This window comes from Rhinolophus ferrumequinum, chromosome 22 (genome assembly GCF_004115265.2).
Source record: "Rhinolophus ferrumequinum isolate MPI-CBG mRhiFer1 chromosome 22, mRhiFer1_v1.p, whole genome shotgun sequence".
In the NCBI taxonomy this organism is placed as follows: Eukaryota; Metazoa; Chordata; class Mammalia; order Chiroptera; family Rhinolophidae; genus Rhinolophus; species Rhinolophus ferrumequinum.
Genome location: NC_046305.1, coordinates 4,005,446 through 4,021,440, shown reverse-complemented (window position 1 = coordinate 4,021,440; position 15,995 = coordinate 4,005,446). Strand labels below are relative to the sequence as shown.

At 49.3% G+C, this 15,995-nt stretch overlaps 1 protein-coding gene across 6 annotated transcripts in view; it reads right to left on the bottom strand.

Annotated features, from left to right (window-relative positions):
- Positions 1-321: 321 nt before the first annotated feature.
- PBX1 (PBX homeobox 1) overlaps positions 322-15,995 on the bottom strand; it is a 246,690-nt gene continuing 231,016 nt past the window's right edge. For all 6 annotated transcript variants that reach the window (XM_033092291.1, XM_033092290.1, XM_033092294.1 and 3 more), the window contains one exon: positions 322-3,979. In XM_033092291.1, coding sequence (XP_032948182.1) covers positions 3,887-3,979 — 93 coding nt within the window. In that variant the 3' untranslated portion in view covers positions 322-3,886. The remainder of the gene's footprint in view (positions 3,980-15,995) is intronic.

Here is a 15,995-nt window from a genome sequence, read left to right as displayed (position 1 = left end):
AGGTGAGTGAGCGCATGACATCAGCATGGGCTTTCTTTCTCTTTGTTTCTGAAGTCCGTACATTCTGAAGCAAGAGGAAACAGCTACCCTACAAATGTCATCTTTTCACATCACCTTGTATACATATCTAAGGAATAACACAGCAAGGTCATAATCCTGACAATTAAAAAAAAGAGCCCCTCCCCCCCAATAAACAAACCAAAAATAACACAAAACATAACTTTTTTGTTATATTTGAAAGAGCAGGAGTAAAGAAAAGAAATTATTTCTGGGTTTCAAAGTTAATAAACATAAGAACGTGTTAGGCGGTACCTATGATGCTTACTAGTCCAACCTTTTTTTTTTTTTAGTTTACAAAATGAATTACTGTCACTTTTAAACATTGTGAAACAGGAAATGGATGTGCACAACTCGACACTTTTCTAGCATTCTTGAACTAATTCACAAATGCAAGAAAATAGAAGAAAAATGGGGGAAATGATGAATGTAGGTAGTTCGGTGTTAAAAACTAATGCAGGAATGATGTGTGTTGTCACAGAAAGAAAAGGGGCAATTCCCCAACCTGTTTTGCGTGCTATGAGGGTCATTTTTAAAATTTTTATTATAAACACTATTAAATTCAGACCGCTTTTTTGGTTTTTTTTTTCTTTATCTGAATATACAAGAACATTCATTATCAAATGTTCGTCATCAGTACTACAAAGAACGAGACACAAGTCGCAAGAAACAATGGAAAATGTTAATAAAGCTGAAAGAATCATTGAGTACTTTTTTTTGTCGTTTTTTTAAGTTTTTTTTAAATTTGAGTTTCTGTAGTTTTATCTTTTTTGGTATCGAAGTCAGGTTTTTCTGGGCAGAAAAATCAAACTCAGGAGGAAAAGAGCGGTGGGGAAAGGTGAGAGAGAAGGCAGCCAGCAAATAAAGAACCACCACCACAGCAAAATAAAAAGTCATGTCAAAAAGGTGTCACTTGGCAAAAGGAACGCGTCAATTCCACGCCGGGGAGGAGGATTTGGGGATGGAAAGGAGGATGCGAGGAAGCCCTTACTTACAAGGTGGGCAAACCCAAGGGCGGTATCATTTCCCGGGGAAATTTGCTGCCAGGGAAAGGGGGGGCTTCCACTTCCATTAGAAAACAGAGTCCCAGGGCATGGCTGGTGTCTGTGGGGGGTCCTAACATGAATTCCCAGGGTGCTGTATTTCCAGAGGCAAATTCTTCCCCACCCTCTTTGGCCAGGGCTCCCACGCTTTGCTTAACATGGACAGATCTCGTGGCTGCCACCTGGGTCGTGTCCGTGGCCTGGAGGGAGATGCGGGACAGGGACAAAGAGGGCTGTGTGAGGTGCTGGGCGGGGAAGGTGCCGTGACAATGAGGATCAGTGCAAGCGACTGCAGGGAAGGAGACGGCCTGAGCGCTGGTCTTTTCTACGAACTTGCAATGAAAATCGACCAATCCAAACCTGGAGTCCTTCTTCCTGTCTGCAGGGGAACCCTGTGTGTCTCTTATGTACTTTGCCCAAAGTCATGTGGATGTGAGCCAACCATATTCCTGTGAGGGTGCGTCAGCACCTCCCTGCCCCTGAGACAGAGCTCTCCACTGGTTCTCATGGCGACACAGCTGTCACATGATGGCGCCTCCTAGGCATCCTCTGTATGGAGCCCTGTTCTGATTGTGGCCCAAATTGGCAGACACAGCCTTTTCAGCGCTTTTAGCCATCCAGGCATAATCCCACCTGGCCAAATATTTACTTTTTGTATTTCCTTCAAATACACATGCCCTCCAGATTCCTACGGAACCTCCCCCAACACACACAGGAGCATTTTCTGTTCATTACTGCCGCGCCACGCGGAGTTTCCATGACCTTGTTAGCTGGCCATCCTCACCCCTTCAGGGTCTCATGCCTTCCCAGAAGCCTCTCAGACAGAGCCGACGTGACAGGGGAGTAAGTACTTACAAGGCCACATATTGGATTCAAGTACAAACCAAGAGAACCAGGTCGGATCTTTCCAGTTTGGGAGCTTATCTCTATTCTAAGAAACCAAACAGACCAAAACAAACAAGCAAACTCAAAAGGCAACAACAAGAGCCCTTTTCTTTGTCACCATGGTGATAACATCAGGGCGCTTATGTGAACCAGAAGTTAGACTAGGAAAACCATGTGTTGTCCCCATCTGGCATGAACCAGTTTATCTCAGAGACGCGACTCCCCACTTCACATGTACAGACTGGACACGGATGACATTGATGTCTTCCGTCTCCCACAAGCCACTTGCTGAGCCAGGTATAATAATAACCCCCATTTTACACATGACCAGAATGAGGCATGTGACCACCTCCCACTCAACAAATGGACAAATGACGGAGCCGCCATCTTTACGGTTGGCTACAAAGAATGTGAGCTCAGGTGACATTAGAGACTAGCTTTCCATTACACACTCTTCTCCCTCAGACACCCCAGGAGACAAAAATCACCGCGATATTTTCACTGAGAACACTCTCTCCCCTTTCCCTCATCACTTAGCTCCTCAAATTAAGCAGGCGAACAGTTTGCCCAAGCCAGGTTCTTATACAACTGTCTCCTCCAGAACAAGACGTGGTGCCATAAAACACTTTAGGTAATTAATGCAATGTCCCTATTGCTAAAACAAAACCGAAACAGAACCAAATCCATTACAGACGTCGTAAGTACTGTGCGTGGCTCCCTGAGAGCTCCGGAGGCGGTGGGAGCAAGAGTAATGGACACTGGGAACCGGGCCTGTCCTGTGGGTGTCATTCTGGCATGTGGGTGCTGGGGCCCTGCAGGTCCTGGGCGCCCCAGGTCCAGACTGCTTCTCCGTGTCAGGGACCTTTACTTGGAGTTGCTAATTCCCTCTCTCGGGCTCCTATGGCATAATGGCTACGGTTACTAATGTAGGTGTTTGTGGCATGCGACTGGTCTTGGGGAAGTGAATGCGTGAGACTGTACATGTGCCGACAGGTGCGTGTGTGCACGTGTGTGCGTGCATGTGTCTAGTTGAAGGGTTTCAGGGTAAGACCCATCTCCTCCTTCGTGACGCATTCAGCACCACACCTAACACACCGGATTGTGGAGCAGGTTCCGGGCATTGCTTTCTAGGTGGTGCATGGTCTTCAAAGACTGCACCTCTGAAACCAAGGTCTGTCATCAGCAGGACGAGAAGCCTCTAGGAATTCTGCCTCCCCTGCTGCCAACTTCCTGCCTGGAAATCAACCTGTTGGGGCTGAAGCCGGAAATGGGCCGCCTTGAGTAGCCCAGCCACTGCAGTCCCCAGGGAACACCTGGGGCTGGGAAGGAGGAGGAGGAAAGCGCTCTGATGGGAGTTGTCCCCAGGGAGGGAAGAGCAGAGGAGGCGGGAGGCGGGAAGGGCAGGGCGGGTGGCGAACTCCTACAGAGGTAGCAAGAGTGACAGGAGAAATAGGAGGGCTGCCAGCTGACAGAGGGACCCGAGTGAGGTAAACGTGGCTCCTCAAACCACCAGCATGAAAACATACAAACACTTTTATTATTTTCTTTGTATCTTTTTCCTCTTTAAATTCCTCTAATGGTTGAAAATATCCTTCAGTGATTTGCAGAGGACAGGGACCCAGGGTGTGAGGGCAGAGGGGAAGGGCGGGGAAGACGGCGGACAGCAGGCTGACAGCTGGAGGCAGGGGAGGGGGGCTTCTACCCAGAAAGAAAAGGGAAGAGAGTATAAAGAAGTGTCCAGATTGGCGGAGATAGCATCCCAAAGGACAGAAGAGAAGGAGACTCGTTGTGTTTGCTGATTGCTTCGGCCTCCGTCTGACCGCTTCAGCGTGGGGAGACACCCTCCCTCCTGGCCCTGGCCGACGGGGCGCAGGGTCAGCCGGGATGCGACTGCTGGGAGGTCAGTTGGAGGTATCAGAGTGAACACTGCCAGGGCCTTCTGTAGGGGAGGTCACTGATGAAGGGGTAGTGGCATCCTGCCAACCTCCATTAGCCTGGAAGGGAAAAAGGGAGACAAGTCAGTCCTCTGGGATCGCTCGTGGGCTGCTCTGACAGTGACAATGACAGTAAGGAATGTGTGTGGAGGGCCTGTCACGGTACCTGGCACATGGGGACCATCGTCAGCTCGGCGGCTATGACTGGGGTTGATCATACGCCCCCCCCAGCCCGAGATGAGTTCTGGTCCTCCCAGTGCTCCTCTGGACACAATGCCAACACCGCCCACTTCTGTCAATGACAGGTGGGCTCTGCTGGGACGGCAGCTGCCCTGCAGGACCAGGGACCTGAGTTCCATGTGTGACTCTGGCCAAGCACGGCACCCCTCTGGCCTTGGGTTCCCCTTGAGGAAAACAAAAAGCTTGCCCAAAGACTTCCTAAGGCCCTTTCCAGCTCTGGCTCTTCCATATATTATGGGAGTCCGGGTACTGGTTCTGTGCACGGTTCTGTGCTAGATGCTTCGGGGAGGTAATGAGGATGAGACACGGTTTCTGTCCACAGCACATGTGAGAACTATTCGTTCATGGCAGAACCTAATCATAGACGGTTCAGGAAAGGCAACGCCCCATCTGGTTGAAGATCAGGAGAGGCTTCATGGAGGAGGTGCCCTCTGGGGGGGCCTTGAAAAGGACAGAGAGTGATTCAGGAGAATAAGAAAATCATGCCAAGACCACATAGCACTGGTCCGCGCAAAGACATCTCGAGAGAGGGTGAGACAGAAGCTATACGCTTGATCTGCATTTGTAGATCACACCTAAGACTCAAATTCTGGAAGCATCCAAACAATGGAATTGTTCTGAAAGGATCGGTTTTAATGAGCACCATTCACGTAGCTGAGGAATGATTTGCTATCGTGCTTAATTCACGAGACATGACTCATGACTGCTCATGTATTTAACACACTGAAACACAAGTGTGCTCAAACGCGTTTCCTCCCAATTGGTACGGGCCTCAGGGGTAACAGACCTCACCTCTGCACACGTCACGGGTGAACAGAACAGGTCTCAGACATTCCCGGTCGGCATGCTGTATTGTACTTTCCTCTCATTTTATTCTCTGAAACATTTGGGGGACACGGAGCAGGTGTAACCATTGCCATCTGGGTGGGATCTTGGCTTCTACTCCAGCATCACCCACGGGACTTACGAGCATCCTTGGCACCTAACAGGTGCCGGCAAGTGTCCCGCCACGTTTCTTTCACAAGAGAGCAGGCTCCTAGTTTATGGCCGACACACACCCAGGCCCCTAACCTTTGAATCAGGCTTTGAATCTCTGCCCTTTTCATCCACCTGCCTTTTTCAGTGGCTCACCCAAATCATGCTCCGACTTTCCCAGGAAAGTCAGGCTTTTGATTCAAAGCAGCTCCCACCAGTTCTACTAGCATGAAGACAGGTTTTCCCACCCCCAGGAAAGGGCAGGTGTGGACACCACGAGGGCAGAACACGTCCCCTCCGTCGGGGACTGATGAGTAGCTGCCCTCAAGTTCAGACCCCCGTCTCCTAACCTGGGCAGGCGTGCTCCCCTCTCCCTCTCTGCTGGAGGACAACTCCCATGGTTTGTGAGACAGTCTCCATCCAGGAGAATTCGCTTTTCTGTCTTTTGGGGGCCAAGACTGTAGTAGGATCAGAATCAAGACCCGAATGAATTCGATTTCCTAATGCAGGATGGTCACAGGGGGGGACTTCACCATGGCCTCCCTTCCCCACCAAGAACACGTGCGTTCTGGCGCCATTTTAGGCTGATTGAGATTGGTGGTTATATTTGTTTTTCCCCAAAGAAAATCTGTTAACATCATCTATCTCTTCTGATTACAAAAGATGGGCTTATATAATATTTGCAAATCTAATACTTGCAATTACATGTGCAATATAATATTTAGAAAATAGGAAAATGATAAAAAACAAAATGTACGACACCCATAATCCTGTTACTGAGAGACCAGTACTGTCAGCCTTTTGTCTGTCCTAGCAATCTTTCTCATCTGTGTGTTTCCCAGGTAGGTAGATAACCAGATAAAGGAATAAACACAGACGTGTGTGTGTTTGCCGAGCATAAGATTTTGAAAACTTGACAGACGTTCCTTAAGTACGATGTCACAAGGTAGAAAGGGCTGGCTGAAGAGGAAACGAAGCCACGTGTGTGTCTTAGAATCGACCTGGCAGAGGAGACAGGTGGACGAGGAGGTGGCTCTGTGAAAGCAGTTATGTCCTTGCCCCGCCACGAGGCTCTGGGGTCACCACGATGACATCACTTAGTCATGCTGTGATTTCCTTCAAAGGACAACCAGGGGGAGCCAAATGTAGCCATCAGCAAAGAGAACGAGCTTGGTGGCGTCCCAGTTGGAGGGGACTGGCAAAGCAGTCTACAGGGACCAGAAGACTCCCGAGACTTCTATCTGAGTCATCTCTGAGCTGACATAACTCAAACAGGAGACATTTAATCTCTCTCCTGAAAACATTCTGCTTTTTCGGGCCACTGTGCAAGATGCCAGCCCACAGCCGGCCAGCAAGTGGAGTATCACGCAGATATCAAAACCAACGCTTCCATTGTGCTGGGGGGGCCCGGTGAAGAAGGGCATGTAAACCTTCTACTAAAAAGAAGTAAACAGAACAAACGTCTTTAGTTGCCTTTCCTTCACTCCCCTCTCCATCCATAAACACACACACCTTGAGGCGGTGACCAACTGTCCCAGTTTGCCCAGTGTCAACCCTGAAAGCCCCTATTCGGTGAGCCCCGGAGTCCCAGGCTAGCTGGGTCGTTGGTCACCCTACCCCAGGCCAGCCCAGCCACGCCTCTACTTCTTGCCAAGTTCAGGACCCTGCAGCCTGAGGGCTGCAAGTCAGATGGACGCCAGAACTTTTAGAAGAAGTGAATCTGACACGGAACAGTAGCCCTGCCCTCTGAGGTGCTTTCCACCAGGACCATGGTCTGTGCTGGTGCTGCCAACATCCCCCCAGGACAGAAGCGGCCGGCACAGCCAGCCTCGCCGGGCTGCCCGTTATCACTAGGCGCTCCCACAGCATCTCCCGGCCTCCATGGAAGGCGGTCAGTGGCTGTGCATCCTGGGGAAGAGCTGACCTCGCTCACCACCCCCTGCCCAGGGGGCGATTCCTCCCCTCTTCCTCCACTGCAGGGACATTCGGGGGACAGCCCGCCTCGTGTGTGTTTACCTCTGGGAGCATGAGATAGTCTTGTTAACCACTATGTACAGAAGGTGGGAGAAGAGACCATTTTTATTTAACGTCTGCAGCCCACGGCTCTGTCCATGCTCCGGGGCAAACTACCCTTTATAAAGACAGTCACTGGTCAAAATGCCAACATCAGAAATTACACCAAGGGGCTCAGGAGTGGGAAGGAGAAATCTGCTGAGCCAAGGTGCCCTGGCTATCTCTGAACTATCCCTGTGGAAAGCACTAGTTCTCCAGGTACTTCTGTGGCTGGGAAAGAAGACCCGACCTCACATTTCATTCCACCAGGAGAAGCCTTAGCCTGCTAGCAGGGCTCAGCATGGAACCTCGCTATGGGAAGCTAAGAGACCAGAAAGTCAGGACGAAATGCTGCAGCCTTCTGAGAAAAGGTCTGGACTTTCACAGCACAGAGTGAAGAAAGGTATTTGGGAACAAATGGTTTCAGGGCCTCACGCGCCTATTTCCTCTCTATCCCGTCCTCATGAATTTGGCGCATGACTGATGCACACCAAATTCTACCAGAACCCCACCTAAGGGATAAGGCCCAGCACACCTCTCCCAGGAGGCAGATGGAGCCAAGCATGGAGCAGTGGATGGGTTTCTCCTGACAAAACGCAAGAGCACAGAGCTGCAGCTGAAGCCCTGACTGCCCCCTGCCCTGCCACTGGGGCCACCAGGACCACTGGCCTCGCACCCATGGTGGTGGACCCAGCGCTGCCTGCAACTCCGAGCAGCGACGGCCCCACCCTCGCCTTTCCCGCTCTCCCTCTGAGCTTACCTTAGCAGCTCACAGTTGATGCAGAGAATTCATCACCTGATGTGACAGCCCAAGTGAGCCTGGCACTAAGAAACTCTCATTTGCAACCCAGAAATACGCTGAGGTGCCACAAAACGGCTGATGTCAGCACCGAGTGGAGCTCAATCTGCATATGGGCCAGATGCCATCACAGGGGACCTTCCGGCATGGGTGGGGGAGGGGAGGGGCGTGCTCCAGGCCCCCAGTCACCCAGGCACCAGTGGGGCTGGTCAGGGAGAAACACACAGAAACATGGATGCATCCCCTGCCCTCTCCCCCAGGCACATGCACGTGCACACACACACAGCCACTAGATCAGGGGAGACATCAGCTCACCTGGTCGGTCACACCCTAGCGCCACCATTTTCCCATCGGGGTAGAACCATGTTTTCCTGATACGCACACACTTTCCCCACATTCTACAGTAAACACTTTTCATGACATGCTCTGAGATGAAAAGATGCTACTGGAAACTCCCCTTAGGGACAAGAGATTCCCAATTTCCCTGGGGAATTTTATACTGGTTAAACAGATCCCTGTCCAGTCCTATGTCGAGCTGCCACCAGAGTGACCTTCCAGAACGTACGTATGGCTGTGTCTCCCCACTGTTTAAATCTTCAATGGCTGCTCACTGGCTTCAAGATGAGGTTCAAGGCCCAGTCAGGCCTCCAGTGCCTTTGACCTTGCTTCCTCTCTTACTCAGAGCTCCGTGTCTGGCGACTTAGGAAATCCCACGACAGCATCCATTTCACGCCTGCTTCTTCCCCTTGAATACTCCAGTCATCCAATCACATGCCCCTCACACCGTGGATAGTTCTCAAGATGGAGTGTTAGTACCCTTGCCCCCCACCCGCCCCCTGGCACTGTCTCTTCCCCCTGAAGACCCCGGTTCTCTGGCTGTCCCTCTGCCATACTGCCTTTGTCCCTTCCCATGGCCGTCTCACTGAGACAGCAGTACTGAGTTGCTCAGCTTGGATCCCAAACTGGCTAGCTCAGTACCCGGCACATCACAGACTTTACTAAGGGCCATACAGAGAAGTGAGTGACGTGGCATGGCACTGACACCCACCTCCGTCCCGGGTGTGCAGATATATGGCACCGGGGCTGTGACCTCCATGGTTCAGACTGGCTACACGGAGGGGCTGTGGGCACCCGGAAACCAAGAGATGGAGTTCAGGCAGTGCCGGGCTCCAGGGTGACGTCCACGTCCAGCAAGTGAACTTTTCTCTAAGTTGGAGTCAGGAGATGTGGTACGTCACGGCTTGTCCCAAGCAAGTAACTATGATTAACATGCACGCTGTTCTGTTTTGTTTTCAGGGAGCCCATCGGGATAAACCTGCTGCAGCGTGCCATCCCGACAAGGAGTGTTCTCCCTAAGGGCCCAGGAGAAGGGGTGGGGGTCGCCTCTACTGGTCACTGCTGTCCTCCCTCTCCAGGGGTCCAGGCCAGCGTTCAAGGCCCGACTTGAGAGCCAGATCCCTTCCGCTGGTTCCTTCACGGCATTTCACCCCCACTTGCCTAAATGCCAGCACCCCTGACTTTTTGGACCCTTCATTTTGACACATAAGCACATGCAGCTTTCATTTCTTCATTTAAATATCCACGTGAGCATCACAGTTGCCATTTAACTCTTCACCCCGTGAAGATGCCCTGGGTGAGCAGTGGCAGGTAAAGCATGATTCTTAGAAGTCCGGCGTCTGCTGCCATGGAGATTACGGTCTTGTGGGAAGCAGGCAGTCGATACAGCATCGAAAGGACAAATGCAGACTCTAGATGGTGACACGTGCTGTAGAGTACAGTAGGGACCTCACTGAGGTTGGGGCTTCTGAAACATCAGCTGAAAGCTGGACAGAAAATAGACAAGTAGCCAGAGGGACCAGCGGCCATTGAGGCAGAAGCAGAAACCTGTCCGGGGGCTCCGAGGAAGAGAAAGAAGGAAGCACGGGAGCAGAGCGGGGAAGTCAGCCAGGTGGGGCTGCAGAGGGGGACGGCAGGTCACGCCAAGGCCCGCAGGCCACAGAAAGGGCTGTGACTTTTGTCCCCAATGAGGTGACAGGTCATTCAGCCACAAGCCACCAGAGGACAGAGCAGCTGCTCAGGTAAGTACTGGAGTCGAACCAACTGGAAGCGTCCCTGGGTGCCCGTCAAGCACCAGATGTACCTGTCATCCCCTTCCTTTGGCCAATGGATCTATAACGGTCCCTAAGCCCATGGGAACGCCTACTCCTACTTCTTAGGCGAGGAAACTAGGACTCAGAAACTAGAATTTTCCAAACTCTTTCCTACTCCGCGCCACTCCTTTGGGACATTTCGAGTTTCAGAAGCTCGGGCTTCTGACAGTGTGTGACAGTGTGTGGGCACCACAGGGCGGAGGGCAGAGGATCGTGCACCGGCCCCCAGAAAGTCTCTCGGGGCATTCTAACACCCCACACGCCACCCCAGGGCCTCCAGGCACCTCACCAAACTTGGTTTTAGACAAGACTAACTCTCCTCCCCAGGCTTACCCTCCCGAGACACGGCCCTGTGTGTAGGGGCCCCTCGTTAGTTAGTGGGGTTTACCTTACTCGGCAATGCAGAGGCCTGGCCTAAGAGCTTACAGGAAGATGGGAACGCTGACCTACGCTCGCCTGGTAAGAACATGAACTTGTTACTACAAGCCACTTTCTCCAACCTTCTCTGCCACACACTCTAACCGCTCTCCAAGGGGCCCAGTCAAAATCCAGCCACGAGGTCATCAACTGCCATGCCATCACCGTGTGCCATCCTGCCAGCCTGGTGCCGCGGGACAGGAGTGGCAGCTTCTTAGCGTCATTCTGTCCTAGTTCACCTGTTGTGAAGGCCCAGCAGTAATGCCGCCACGTACACTGAGACAGGCGGTTTGGCTGGGCCTCGCCTAGCTCACACAGGATATGAATCTGGGCCCATTCCCAGGTTTAGGGCTGGGGGCTTGCTCATCTGTCAAACGTGCAAGTCAGGCTGACACACACACCACATTTCCACGTCCCACAGACTCCTGCGCTCCTTACATTCAATGTACACACAGGAAGTTAAAACTTAGGATTTGTTTCATTTAATGTTTCAGAGGCAAAGACAAATAAGCTCAACTTAATTTGGCTAAACAGAGGTGTCTCAGTGTAGAAAACTATTTATATCTGAATAAACACACTCCACACTCAGACCTGCAGAACCCAGAACACGTACACACTTCTACACGTCCACACAGTGTGTAAAAACACACACACTTCCTACATATCCCATCATACATGTATACCGTGTTTCCCCGAAAATCAGACCTAACCAGAAAAGAAGCCCTAGCACGATTTTTCAGGATGACATCCCCTGAACATAAGCCCTAATGCGTCTTCTGGAGCAAAACTTAATATAAGACCTGGTCTTATTTTCAGGGAAACACGGTATTCATTGAGCTAATTCACGTTCAGAAAAGATAGCATATAAAAAATGAGTGCGCACAGACACGCTGTGGGAAGAGTAGCATAAGACAACAATTCTACTGACTCCGACAGCCAAATCGGGATAATTCAAGCAAAGGCTACGGTTTTTTGTTTTTTGTTGTTTTTTTTACTCTCAGTATAAGTGGTCTGATTGGCTGATTCTACATAGCCCCAAGTTCTTCATTTTATTTTTATAACCTCTGATTAGGCTCTGCTTCGATGAAAGGCCCTCATTTACTTGGGACACACAGAGAGTACGCACACCTTCCCACACCTTCCCGTGGCCGGTGCTCCACGCGGAATGCGCCCGGGCCTCGGGAGGACACCTTGAGGTCATGCGCCGTCACGCAGGACGCCAAAGCCCCTCGCACTCGTCCGACCGTCCAGGAGACAGCCATTACCCCAGATTACCAGAGCCACAATGACATGCCACGCAGACAGAGACACGAGCCAGCTCTCCATCCCAGAGACTGGCACATTCAAGTACATCGAGGACATTCATAGCAATTTACGTGCCATCACGGAGACAAAGCCACAAAGGCTGCGCTGGCAGCCTCTTATTTTGAAGCCTATTATTTGTGGGAGGTACAGGCTATAATCACAACAGAAACTTTCAAAACCCTTATCTTCCGTGACGCACCAATTCTATTTCAGAGCCGTAATTGCTATGTCACCAGAGAGTTTGCTGCTTAATGCACCCCAATGCCATTTAGTGTTTGCAGGGTCATTACGGCTAATAGAGGCTGGGGGAGAACTGGAGCGAAGCTGAGGGCTAGTGCAGGGCAGGTGGGGGGCAGTGGAGAATGGGGCGCCTGCCTGCCTCATGCCTGGTGTGTTTAGGGGAGGATATTCTTGTTTTGATCATTCTGTCCACTGACAACAGGAGGAGAAGAAGTGCCTGAAAACTCTATGTACTCAAGAATTCTGAATGCATTTCACACCATCCCAGAGAACGTCAGGGGCTATATTGATACCCTCCGTTATTCTGGGATTTGCAGCCAAGTATAAGAGTGGGTTGACTTTTTAAATTTTAATGTTCTTCCTTTTAGATTGTCCCAGAAGTCTCTGCAGTGGAAAATTTCCAGCTGTGCTGTGGGCTCGGGCGTCGGGAAGAGAAAAGTGGGGGGAATGACGGTGGCATGTCAAAATGCAATGACCCAGGAGAATGCAGTACCTTATAGATGGTAAGGCAGACACCAGGAGACTGATGTCACTTCCAAAATACAGAAAACATCTCGTCCCTCACTCAGAGACCACTTTCTAGCCCTACATCCAGCTAAGGTCCTCAGAAAGCTTTTAAAATATATGCAGTTTTATTTTTTAACCTGGCTATAAAGTAGCTAAGACCTTATTTGGCAACTCCTACTATTTAGGGTAATGCTAGGCATACGGAAAATCTTCAAGGAAATATCTGACTATAATTTATCTCTAGGTTCTTTTAGAAAATGCTTAGGTTCTATTTCACAGCCCTGAGTTCTTCGTAGACTAGAAATATAGAAAACGTCAAGCTAATTCTGATTGCAGGTTGATTTTTTTTTTTTTTTTTTTTAAGATCAACACTCGAATCCCTTACAGATCTGCCTTTAATTTTCCTAGGGTAACAATCTAGCTTTCGTGCTGAAGAACCTTCCACAGAAACAGACAGAAGAATGAGACTGGGGGCCTTGAGGCCACGGGAACCCCCTCCTTTTGGAAACAGAGTTTTCCCTAATTTCTAAGTATTTCTGATTAGGTAAGAGTTCTTGGAAATCAATACGAGAAAGATGAACATTTCGAGTACATGAAGAAAGCTCATAAACATAACGAAAAATGTTCACTCTCACCAGTAATCAAAGAAATACAAATTACAATTAAATAAGTGTGAGGCACCATTTTATAATTCAACAATTGGCAAAGACAGAAAACCTGCTAAGACATCATCAATGAGTGTGGGAAGGAATAGGGAGGGTCATCAAATGCTGGTGGGGAGGCGACAGATTCATCAAAGTTCCCAGTTCATCACAAAGGCATTAGACTTTTTTTTTTCATGTCCTCTGGTCCAGCAACTCCATTTCAAGGGATTTATTCAAGGAAATAATAGAAAATAGGCACTTGGTCTTCTGTGCTGTGACGTTTACCACAGTATTATTCATAATAGTAAAATAAATAGAAAACCACTTCACTGTTCCCCAGTAGAGACTGATTAAACAAATTACAGACTTTCCCTGTAACAGGCTCCTTCTGCAGTTATTAAAGTTATGTTTGAGAAGAATATTTAATGACATGGAGGATATTCGTCACATTTTTAGTGAAATAAGTATGTTACGAAACGTCTTCAACATGATGGTAACTTTTCCACACCCACACAACGCACGCGCACGCACAGAATGCTAGAAGTCTGCAGAGCAGAACGTTCGCTGTGCTTTTCGTCAGTGTGATGCTTCTACATGCCTCAAGGGTTCTACATGAAATGTTAATTTGCAGCCAGAAAAGAAGGAACTCTACCGTTTAAGCACACGTTACAGGAAAGCCCACACATCTCAGGGAGGTCCCTGGCTTGGGTAGGTCTTGGCCAACCTCTAGAACCCCCTGAGAATGACGCCGATGAAATTAATGGTCCACTCAGGTCTGAGGCAGAAAGATGGCAGCAGCCGGGCCCCTCGTCCAAACAAGACAAGTGAGCACATGACTTCCTAATGCTCCTCGGATCACAACTCCCTGTGAGCAGGGTTGATCAGTTGCCTTTCCCTTTACAAGGTCAAAGAAAGCAGACTAGACATAGCAAACAGCTTAGACAAGGTGGCAGCTGCTGGAGAACAGGCACGGGGTCTCCTTTCCATTTTCCTTGCCTTAATGCCCACCTGGTTAATAGAAACATCAAAAAAATGCCTGCTGGACGAATGAGTGAATGAATGAATGAATGAATGAATGAATGAGTGAATATCGATCTAGCTCAAGGCCACTGAGACAACACCTGCCCCAGAAAACAGCATGGGGAAGACAAGAAAGGAGAAACAGATAGCTGGTCTCTGAATATATTCCCATAGAAGATTTCTGGTGTGAGTTGGTGAAGATGAAATGGTACAAGGTATACATAAGTTGGATGTCAAAGACGGGCACGAAGCTGTGATACATGAAAAGAAAAATGTCTTTCTTCTGTGCGAGAGAGACTCTGGACAGCAGAAACACAAACATGCATATGTCTGTGGGGGTTCCAGGCCGGCAGACAACCCAGCCACAAGTCTGGCTGCTGGAAAGGAGGGAGGGAAGGGAGGGAACGAAGGAGGGAGCAGGGAAGGAGTCTCTTGACAACAGGTTCAAGTAGGCTCATTTCAAAAGTCATACGTGAAGCACCTACTATGTACCAGGCCTGAATTGAAGGCTGGATACAAAACTAAGCTCCTTCTCTTCAGAAACCTTGGGCCTGGAGAGGAAGGAAAGAATCAGCAAAGCCCACGTCCCCAGCCCGAGGGCTGCGTACTGTGTAGGTGTGGTGTGGAGGGCACAAGGCACTCCCAGCAGAAGACATCCTGAGGGAAACCCTGGAAAAGGAGCAGGACTGTAGATGTCTGCCCACTGCCCCAGGTCCCCGGCTATCAGTGCTACTGCTTGAGAACTTTAACCATTAGGAAGGAATTGCCTCTAGGAAAGGCCCAGCTCACAGGGACACGCCAAGGAGAGAAGCGACATTTATAGCACCAGCCTCTTCTGGAAGGTTTGGTCTGGACAGGAAGTTCCAGGCCAGGTACTTGGTGCATTGCAACAGCAAAAAGAATCACACAGACAAGGAATGAAGACGGACATCTGCAGGCCGTGCTACTAACCTTTGATTTTGTTGTTGTTATTGTTCTGATGACTCCTCACTTTTTTGTTTCCATTTTAAAATGTCCTAATTATTTTAATAAATTTGAATTACATAAGTTAATTCCGATAAAGTACCTACCACCGCGGAAGAAGTCCCAAGTGTTAGCTATTAATGCAATTATTAAATGTCATTTTAGCCTTGTCGTTTTCTATTCTTATTGTTTTTAAATTGTTCTTTAGTTTACTGCTTTACAACACTTCCTTATTTGATTACCACTTGATCTGTTCTGTAATTGTGGTACGGATGCGCTCAGCTGACGTTATTTGTTTTAACCACTCATCCCAGCTGGTTTTGTTTTCTTGTTCTCCTTCGTGCTTGTGTATCCCGATTGCCTCCAACCTTCATTTTGCCATTTCCCACCCAACTTTGCCATTCTCCTGCCATTTTCATCCTTCCATTGGCTTGTAGGTCAATAGCATATTCTTTCTCCCGCTTCCTCCCGTTTTCTTATTTCCTAGCTCTTTTTTCATTTAAACTCTGCCATTGTTTCTTCTATTTAATTTTTCTCATTTTATTCATATTATATTGTCCTTGTATTTTGTTACACTTATTCTTTTAACTTATCAAAACTGCCAAGTGTTAAGTGATGACAAAGAGGAGGGGCCGTCTTGCTAGACGTCTTGGCTCAGGGAAGCAAGGGTGACCCCCTTCTTACCCTTTCTGTTGGGCTGGGAGAGACTGTTACTTCTACAGCGGACACCCCTGTTCATCCAACACTGATCTTCCACCCTCGAA